The sequence below is a fragment of the Hoplias malabaricus genome, chromosome 18 (assembly GCF_029633855.1).
Source record: "Hoplias malabaricus isolate fHopMal1 chromosome 18, fHopMal1.hap1, whole genome shotgun sequence".
Classification (NCBI taxonomy): Eukaryota; Metazoa; Chordata; class Actinopteri; order Characiformes; family Erythrinidae; genus Hoplias; species Hoplias malabaricus.
The window spans coordinates 15,603,558-15,614,324 of NC_089817.1; the positions used below are offsets into that span (position 1 = coordinate 15,603,558).

The window sequence follows — 10,767 nt, forward strand, 5'->3', positions numbered from 1 at the left end:
TGCACATTTTTTACTGTAACCAATGTGTTAAGTTTCTAAAACGGTTCTCGCATTGGGAACACTGCCCTCTTGCTGCAATGTGTCCCCGCCTACGAGACAAGGCCAACCGCCATAGTCCACCCGCCCCCCTCCATAACCTGACCTTACTGACCTGTACTTTTAAAAAGCTTCTCTAGACACGAAATTACATGTCGTTTTCGAAAGAAAAACATTTCTCCAAAACAGTAACTTCATAGAAGTAAAAAAAACATACATTTAAATGGAAATCAATGTAAAAAAAAATATTTTCCATTGGTCTATTTCTCATGATATTTTCACACACATATGAAGGACAGCTGCTGTGTTCACATGATGTATTATGCTAAAATAAAATTTAAAAAATAGAAATTATTATTTTTTTAAATTTAATGCATACAAACTAGAAGATAACTCTACCCCTCATCCATTTGCTTGCAGCAGAAAAGCCCCATGTCACGCAGGATTGGTTCCTTAGGTTTATGATATATAAAACCCTGGCTCTCTAAATCCTTGTTCGGAGGCTGCCTTTGGAGCACTAAAAAATCAAAGCTATGAAATGCTCAGCCAATGCAATTACTGCTTAGTTTGTCCATTATATGTCTTCTAGCATATAAACAACATCATACAAACATGTTAACACTGTAAAATTTGTGTTAAAATGGTTAATTTCACTGTTATGGCTATTATGATGCTTATTTTCCAATTGGGTGCTTAACACACTCATGCCAAGTTATTCTGAACTAAGAGATACAAGATATGTATTTATATTAATTAATGGTTAACTGAAAAATAAATAATATTTCTGCACAAAGAACTGTTTTTCAGTGTTTTCCAGCCATTTAGATTCAGCTGAAGTGGATTTCATCCTGCTCAATATGGCAACACATAAAAGACAACACAATTGTGCCTCAACAAAAGCTGTTAAGTTTAACACAAAGGAACTAGTAGCTCTGTCTCACTGGCAGATTTGAAGAATTTGTCCCTTTTACTTTTGGGCTATTTTCAGACAATTGAGACCAAGAAAAATATATTAATTGCATGGTGGTGCAGCAGATAGTGTTGCAGTCACACAGCTTCAGGGATCTGGAAGTTCCGGGTTAAAGTCTCGCTCTGGGTGACTGTCTGTGAGGAGTTTGGTATGATCTCCTCATGTCCACATTGGTTTCCTCCCACGGTCCAAAAACACACGGTGGTAGGTGGATTGCCGACTCAAAAAAGTGTCCGTAGGTGTGTGAGTGAATATATGTGTGTTTGTCACCCTGTGACGGACTGGCGCCCCCTCCAGGGTGTGTTCCTGCCTTGCATCCAATGATTCCGGGTGGGTTCCGGACTCACCACAACCCTGAACTGGATAAGCGGTTACAGATAATGAATATTAGGGTATCGTTTAAAATAATATAATATTTAAAATAATTTAAAAAAAGTATCGTGATAATAGTGATATTCTGACTTATTTACTCAATGACATCATGCAGTTACCAGTAATACAGCATACATTCTTTACGAGTCACTTAGGCACAGTAAAGTACGGTGGAAAGTGTCTCTGAGGTGGAGAAATTTGCTCCAAAAAAAAAGGGAGTGATTTCAGTAGTGCAGAGGTGGATTGGTTACAATACATCAGATGTACAATAAACCACAATATTATAGCAAAATAAGCAAAGGTCTACAAATATATTTTTTTCCTTCTTCTGAATGTTTTACACATTTGTAGTAAAATAAAATTTTTTCGGTAAATAAAACAATTTAATATTAATTTATATAAAATATATTTAATAGAATGAAATTAATGTAACATTTATTTTGTTGCAATAGCATGTTCTTGAATATAATAAAAGTATTTTTCAGGGTTTTGTCATATCACCAAGAATATCATCGCCAAAAAACCCTGAACCTTATTTCAGGGCCATATCTCGAACCCCTAATACATATAATAAAAAATAAAAAACACTGTAATAGCAACAATGATTTATTAGACACATTTCAGAGCTTGGCAAATCTTCAACACAATGTGATTTATTTATTTATAGATACAAGTGGAAGTATAAAACCAGTTCAGTACAGTTAGTTTCAGTCATTTAACAATATACATTTATTAACTGAAATGTTTGAATTTCATAACTGAAAATGCAGACAATGCATCACAAAGCATGACAATGATGGTGTACTAATACTTTAAAATAATTTACAGAACGTTGGTATCCTACCTCAGCAAATTTATAATCCCACAGTTTTCATTTTTGTGGGTACTTAAAAAACACTGCTAATACAACATATACCACAGCCAATAAGCTCAAAACATCTTATGACTTCAGCAATTGTAAACAGCAAACTGTAAGCTGCATACACACATGTAGCTTTACTTGTTCCTCTTTTATGAACTCTCAAAAGAAGGAGACAAAATATCCAAACACTATACCAAATTTCTGATAGGCCACTTACAACAAAGTGGGTGAAACAAATTAGAAAATTGGCATGCACAATGGATCCATAATATTATAAAACACAGAGAAACCATACATAAAAATACAGCAGATCGCACATTAATATTAATTTCTTACATTACAAAGAAAAAATATAATACACTGTCCAAAATGTCAGACAAAAATTACAATCACCATAACTTTCAAAAACACCTTCAACCACTCAAGAACAGTCCAGATTTGATAATATATAATTCAGAATATACAATTTATGTGCATAAAATCTCCTCCATCTCCAGCATCTCCTGTCAAGAATCCCTGCTGAAACCTCCACAAGCATGGACTGCTTTTATTGCACATACAACTTTAAGAATATATTTCAATATTAAAGTGCAATGTTGGCTTTTTCACTTGAAAATGGGATCTGGAAAAGTCAAAAGGTTTATTACTCAAGTAAACCTGATTCTTTTTCAACCCAGAAATGTTAAACGCAAGTATGCTGCCTTAAAAGGCTTGTACCACAAGTGGGGTCTTGCTTCGTCTCTTTGAAAACACAAGAGCCCAGAATAAAACTCTGAATATATGACAATTCAGATTTAAATTACGCTATTCCCCATTGAGAAAGGCGTGAATTTCTGGGCCTGCTGGGCCCCGATTTCTGCCACGTATAGCTCTCCAGTCTTCTGATCCAAGTCCACCAGGTGTGGCTTAATATCGTCAGCCAGCTGAATGGAACTGACCACCTGACACTGGCCGATAATTCCCACAGGAGGAGCCTCCAGTAAAGTGACTTGGTTAATGTTTAACTGCACAACTACCATGTACTTCTGGTCAGGAGTGAATCTGTAAGAAAATAAAAAGTATGGGCCACTGTTGCATCATAAAGTTGGTCATTAAAAAAAAATAATAATAACATTTCCACAGCCGACTGGTTTGCTGAAGCCTTTGAAATTTCAAATCACAAATGTAGGCACTCTGTCACTAGAGACCGGGTCTGTATTGGGTCTGATATTAACCTCATTCACTCATCGTATTTCAGACGGAGAGGGCCAATCCATATTCTAGCCTGGAATTTATTATTTTATTGTTCATCTGTCATTTCAGTTCATGTGGCAAGAATAAGTTCAGACATTATCTGGAAAGCATGGTTTACAAGCAAATGGAAAAAGAGAAATGCATGCTCACTTCCCTTGTTTCCTACTCACAACAAACTGGACTATGTTTCACATTTATGTTTTAAGACCGTTTGGTTCAGCTGTTTAATGTGCACCAGAGTACAGGTGAAATGTTAAGGTTTGACTAGACTGCATAAACAAGTTTGGAATGAACACAACTTTAAGCGTGTAAATCTAATGCTGCACTCCATCATTGTTATTCTCTTGTGAGAAAGGAAAAGAAAGAAAGAGCAGAAAACGTAAGACAATATAGCACTGATTTCTATATTCGATTTTCAACAATTGTCTAAGAAACATTCAACATCTTATATCATTCCATGTGGAGACCCAGATTCCCTTTTGATTATACTGATTTTACTCATGATAGGTACTCATTCATTCATTATCTGTAACCGCTTATCCAGTTCAGGGTCACGGTGGGTCCAGAGCCTATGCGGAACCCTTACCAATGTGTGTTTTTGGATGGTGGGAGGAAACCGGTGCATCCGGAGGAAACCCATGCGGACACGGAGAGAACACACCAAACCCCTCACAGACAGTCACCCGGAGAAGGACTCGAACCCACAACCTCCAGGTCCCTGGAACTCTGTGACTGCAACACTACCTGCTGTGCCACTGTGCCGCCGATATGGTACTCATAATTCTCTTAATAGTATTTTGTCTGTATTCTTTCCAGTGCAAATATATGAACTTAGATACCATGCATAGTTTCATTTTCAAAAAAAAAAATAAAAAAAGAAGCTCAAATGTTGTTATATCTGGCTTACTAAACAGAACTGCTAAGACAGCTGTTTACAGCTCTGTTACAAGCATTGTTTTTGATGTTTACTAATGTCATTGTGCCATGTGAAGGACTGGCGCCCCCTCCAGGGTGTGTTCCTGCCTTGCGCCCAATGATTCCATGTAGGCTCTGGACCCACCGTGACCCTGAACTGGATAAGCGGTTACAGATAATGAATGAATAAATAATGCTCATTGTTTGATACAATAAAAAAAATGTTTTTTAACAGGTACACAGATTTTATTTTCGACCAATCAGTCTCTGTGGCTGGAACACTTGTTAGTTCCTAGGTCCTCTGATGCTGATGATTCTAGCCAAGTTTTTAGTGAAGCATCCACTCAGAGCATTGAGACAGGACACAATCATTCTGAAGTTGTCATTCCAATGTAAAAATCCTACAAAGTGTTCCTTTAAATCTCACCTGAAAACACACCTTTTTTCTCTACTTCAGCTCCCTACTGTAAATAAGATAATAATATTATTATCTTACCTAACAGAATAGGGCGCATCGTCTGTGAAGCAGCTTCCCCATGTCCCAAGCCAGTCACCTGTCACGGAGTTAAACACCTGGATCCGTTTATTTCCTCTGTCTGCAACCCACACCTGATTCACCGCAAACACATACACACACACACGCACGCACACGTGCATGCACAAACACAAAAATACTGTAGCTGCCAATTTTTAAAAAAATATAAATATCTGGAAGGTGGAAGAAACCTTAAGGCAGAGGACTCGTTTTGTGATGTAATTTTTTCAGACATACCCTCTGAGAGTTATCCACGGCCACACTGTGGGGGATGTAGAACTGCGACAGTCCCTGCCCTTTCTCCCCATGCATCCACAGCAGCTGCAGGTCTGCACAAACAAATAACACTTGTAGTTTACAATATAACAAACATCATGACTGCTCATAACTACTTGATTAGAAAATGTAAAAAGAATTTCTAGATTATACATGTTTTAATGTCCATTTCTATTGTTTGGATTCCTAAAAAGGGCTTGTTATTTTTTCAAATATATGTTCTGAGGATCAGTTATAAAAACTCAAAATAATTAGTCTATATATATATATATATATATGCACATTTGGTTACTGTGCCTTCATCAGGTTAAACTGTTGAAGGACGCAGCTTAGTTTCCATGTACGTTTACAGTTGTATTTAAACAGAACAGAAAAGCACCTTTTGACAGTTTAATCAGGCGGTTGTTCATTCCTCCATCTCCATCCACGATATAAATCTCTCCTGTGGCGTCATGGACAAAGATCTCAGCAGGCTGGTCAAACTGTAGTGGAGTGAGAGAGGAGCCAGCCTTCCCTGCGGTTCCCAGCACCTGCAGCAGCTTCCCCGAAGGAGAGTACTGCTTTATAGTGTGACCATATGGCCCTGCGGTTACACAGAAACACCACTCTTTGCATACAGCAAATAAAAATATGTCTGTCTATAAACAGTCTAAATACATTTCAAACTTATTCCTTTGTATTTTTTCTTTTTGACCTTTAATAAACACAAGTAATTTCCACCTTCAATCTTGAAGAAATGTACAGCTTTTAAGTTCCCCCTAGACTGCCATTTTAGTTTTTGACAAAACAAAGAATCTCCATGTTTTCCATAGTGCAAGACCCCTCATTAACCAAATATGAAGGAACGTTTGTGGAATATGTCAAAACAATGGCAGTTCATAAAAATATCCTTTTATTATTCCTACTGCTTACTCAGCTGGTCATAAGGGTCATGTTTATGGTCCAGCGCAGCACTGTCGTATTTCTGTGAGATCACTTATTTTATCCTGGCTGTTTATTATTTCACTGATTCACATTAGTAAACTGTAAGCCCCAGAATGTCAGAATGCTGCACCATTTAAGGTGGAATGAAGATGTGCCAGAATGCAAATGCAGTACCATTTAAGGTGAAAAGAAAACTCAAAAATAAAGCAGAATCCAGCTTTATTACTAATATGGAATTTGTTCCTTGGATGAATGTTGTCATTTGCTAAAGATGTTACCTTTTGTAACACATACTCCAGCCAATACTGTACTGTGACAGCTGTAACAAGCTTTGTGTATTATGTTTTACATTTATTGTCAGCAAATACCATTTGGTGGTCTGGCAGAGCTTTAAGTACCATACTGGTGGCAGGTGGAGAACATTAGCTCAGAGCTGCAATTTGCTTAGTAAAATGTTGGTGGGCTGTTTTTGAAATAAGGTAATGTTAAGGAAAGAAGGAAATCATGTAAGTTGTCAAGGATAGAATTAAGAAACACTGATTTAAGAAGAGCCTAGAAGCTGAAAGAACTGACCGTTGCCCACATCAGTAATCCACACTGAGGGATCACTAGAGGCATTGGCAACAAAAATCCCATGTGGCATTTCCAATGTGCTGGTATTCCAGGCTTGCAAGAATTCTCCATCAGTGCTGAATACCAGCACTTTCGGGACATTCTCCCCTCTCTGCACAAACACACGGCAAAAAACGTTAAGCATATTTTCTTGAAAAATGAAAATGTGAAGCACTATACACAAACACTTTTCCATAGTGACAATGCTTGTGGTTTGCATGTAAAAATAAAACAATGAACTTGAGTCAGAAATAAAAACTCAATTTATTTTGTGTGTGGGTCCCCCACTCCTAGTGTAGTTCCTGCAGAGTGGCAATAACAGAAGCTCTGTTTTCCCTATTACAGTATGGTGAAGCATTACAATAACTTAAAATGTCATTTTAAGGTAAAGAATACTATGTATTTTTACTATATATACTATAGTATTCCTTGTGAACCACGAGTGTGATTAACGGCTATAAAGACACCCAACACTTGACTGTGGGGCTATGTTCTCTGGAAGCCTGTTTTTATATTTTGGGACTGAGTTGGAGAGACTTGCCACAAAGACAAGGGTAGGGTGTACACCATTCACCTCAGAAATGTTTAATGAGCAGTTATCCAAAGGAGTTGTTTGTATTTTGCATGTCACTACGGAAATGCACAGTAAGATAATGTGCCTGGGTAGAGGCATCTTTAAGAGCTCACCTGAGCCACGTACACCACGCCAGCGACATGACTGACCGCCACCCCGAACACTTCCCCGGTGAAATACTCCGGGAGCTGCGGCCAGGACACATCCAGCTTAAACAGCGCTCTCCCTACGATGTGAAAGTCGTTCTTACGCCCCGACGCTACCCTCTACACAAAACGAGAACAGAAAACAACTGGAGGCTCATCTTCACTTTTACCTCAACAACTTCGCCTTCGAATTCTACATTCCACCTTAAAGGGGCACTCTGGTGCCTCATCGACTTAAGGTGGAACGGAAAATTCGAATGCAAAGCTGGCGCGTAGGACACTAAGAAGGTTCATTCAGCATTGTACACATGAAAATGTTTTAATTTAGATACCAGTTTTAGTAAATATTAAAAGTCTTCTCTAAAACAGAAAGGTTTAAACGTGTAACGACTGTAAATATTAAGGTGGAATGCAAATTCCAAATAGAATAAGAAACTTATTTCGCTCGTTAAATGTAATTTAGGATGTTTAAGGAGCTCTGAGTCAATCTACAGTCCTTCCTGAAATATGACACAAAAAGAATGAGGCTGAAGCTAGCTTCATATTCACAATTTCAGTATCGGTATCTAAACAACGCCAAATGTGTACGAAGCAGCAGTGGGCGTTCCGAACAGAGTCTGCTGCGCCATTTAAGGTGGAACGGAATAAAACTTCTCATATTGGATTCTTTACGGTCAATATAGATTCAATAAATCTCAGTCAATAACTTTCAAATGGAAAGTGTAATATTATTTCTCTGTGAACGTACATAAGCTAAAAAGAGATGCTCTGACCTTCGACAATGAAAACGACCAAATAATAAGAAAACAAAGCTTACGTTTGAAATCATGGTGCTATACATGACGAACATGACGAGGAAGAGTATAGCCATTGTTACAGTTAAAATGCACAAGTGACTCTTTCTTCTCATATAGAAAATGTCCTCGGTGTCTCCAGTGGAAATGATTGTCTGATCTGAACAGAAGCGACTGGACTATCACATGACTGAACTGCTGAGGGCGAGTAGGGCTCAGCGATACTCACCCAGTTCAATATCACGGTATTTGCCAAAATTATATTACGGTTTTTGATGATGTTTGATTTAAAAGAACCTGCAGGGAAAAGCTTTAACATACTTAACATGTAAGTGTGGTGTTGCTAGAAGTCCTTGTCCAGTGTTTCCCAGATATTTTCTGCAGTGCCCCCTTTTGTATGGCGTTACTTTTGTGCCACAATTCTGCGTGTGGATAAGGTTTTTGCACGCGTGTGGATATTTTGAACAAACAAGAAGGTTTTTGTAGGTGTTTTACTACACTAGAGTTATAGCCGACAGAATTATGAATAGCTAATTTTAGACAAAATGCCACATTTTAGTACTTTTCCATTCACAGTCCAATTTAAAATGTAGAATCTGCATTTGTGGATCAAGTCACTCACGTGTTTTCCGTGACGTGCATTTGTTCGTTTCCTCTCGCGGGTTTTTGGATTTTGAGACTTTTCTTTTGCATTTCACCCGATCCTCATACAAATGCAGCCTGATCCATAAATGTGGCCCGCAGGCGAACAAGCCACCGCTAGGTGTCACTCTTGTTTCCCCCAATGTCTCAGGACTGACCTGTTGCTTTTAGGGCCGCAGCGAAACAACCCCCTGTAGGCGGGACTATGACTCCATTGGCTGCCGCAGTAACTGATAGACAGCTAACTCTGGCTGCTGAAGCGCATATTCTGTTTCGGAGCCGTGGGGTATCTGCCCCTCCTCCCGGCGGAGGGAGTGCCTCTGTCTGAAACAAATCACCGGTTTTAACAGTCCAATCTCAAAATCACGAAACATATCAGTCCAATAAACGACACGGTTTTAATCCAAATACGGGATTTAACGTATTTTATTTGACAACAGTAGTCTGCAGCGAAATTAGGGAAGTTCCGCTGGATTTTAACGTCGTTAAATTTAGGGCACCTTCAAAAGTGTTCCCCAGTGGTCCCCCTCCTAACTGTCTGTGATAATGAAGCTGAATTCAGCGGCTTGGGGGCTTTCTGTTCGAAATTCCACATTAAATGCTGCGCAAATGCTCCATTTAAGTTGCCCCCACACGTCCTAAAACAACAGTGACACCTAGCGGTGGCTTGTTCGCCTGCGGGCCACATTTGTGGATCAGGCTCCATTTGTATGAGGATCGGGTGAAATGCGAGAGGAAAGTCTCAAAATCCAAAAACCCGCGAGAGGAAACGAACAAAAACACGTCACGGAAAACACGCGAGCGACTTCATCCACAAATGCAGATTCTACATTTTACAAATAAATTTTATATTCGAGACCTCGACTTTACAAATATTTTAAATGTAAATTTCGCTCAAAATATCCACGCGCGCGTGCAGAATTGTGACACAAAAATAACGCCATACCTTTGTAGTTGAAGATATTTTCAAGCCACCCACGCCAACACATCACTTTCCAAAGAAAATCATGCATCTCCATTATTGCTTATTTTTACTTTACTACATCATTTGAAAACAGCAGCTGGCCTTCACAATGTGTGAAATTTAGATCATTAATAGACCAATAGAAATGTTCCAAAATTACTAGGAATAAAACAATTTTACAATGACTTCCAATAAAAGAGAATACCTTTATTCCTTCTCCTTTAAATGTATTATTTTGGAAATATATTCTTTGGAGAGCAATATTTTTTGCTTCCAGAATATACTGAAATTTATTAAAAAACCTGTTGCTCATAACATTTTATCAAACAAAACCAAATAAAATAATAAATCACCTTTATATATAAAAAATCACCAGATTATTTTTAGTGACATTAATTATGTATTATGTTCATTTGCCTTCTTGCACCAGCCACCCACTTTAGGAACCGCTGCTCCAGTCCTTCGTGAGTTGTCCCTGGTCGCTACCCATAGGGTATTGTTGGCTGGATGTTTTAAAATAGTGGACTATTCTCAGTCCAGCAGTGATACCAGTTTTAAAAACTTCAGGAGCACTGCTGGGTCTGATCCACACATCAGTACAACACACACTCACACAGTGGTTCCCAAAGTGCGGGCTGCGGCAAAGCTTACTCAGAGTTACTCACATTTGAGCACTGCTAGCAAGTAAGTCACAACAACAAGAAAATATGAGGCATATCTCATCCAGGACCCTGCAGCTGTGTGCCAGTGACACTACCTGCTGCGCCACCGTGCTGCCCTAACAGAATGAACAAAGTGCAGAAACAAGGTGGTGGTCCTAATGTTATTTTGGAGCATTTCTATTGATCCATTCATCTTGAAATGTTCAAACAATGTGAAGGAAACTGCTGTGTTCGAACGATGCAGTAAACT

At 38.6% G+C, this 10,767-nt stretch overlaps 1 protein-coding gene across 1 annotated transcript; it reads right to left on the bottom strand.

Annotated features, from left to right (window-relative positions):
- Positions 1-1,986: 1,986 nt before the first annotated feature.
- LOC136674868 (NHL repeat-containing protein 3-like) lies at positions 1,987-8,436 on the bottom strand. The gene is made up of 7 exons (XM_066651148.1): positions 8,273-8,436; positions 7,423-7,575; positions 6,697-6,847; positions 5,579-5,782; positions 5,161-5,252; positions 4,885-4,997; positions 1,987-3,281 (listed from the first exon to the last, which is right to left on the bottom strand). Exons 1-7 carry the CDS (start codon positions 8,363-8,365, stop codon positions 3,035-3,037), a joined length of 1,053 nt encoding a protein of 350 aa, XP_066507245.1. The 5' UTR covers positions 8,366-8,436; the 3' UTR covers positions 1,987-3,034.
- Positions 8,437-10,767: the final 2,331 nt, after the last annotated feature.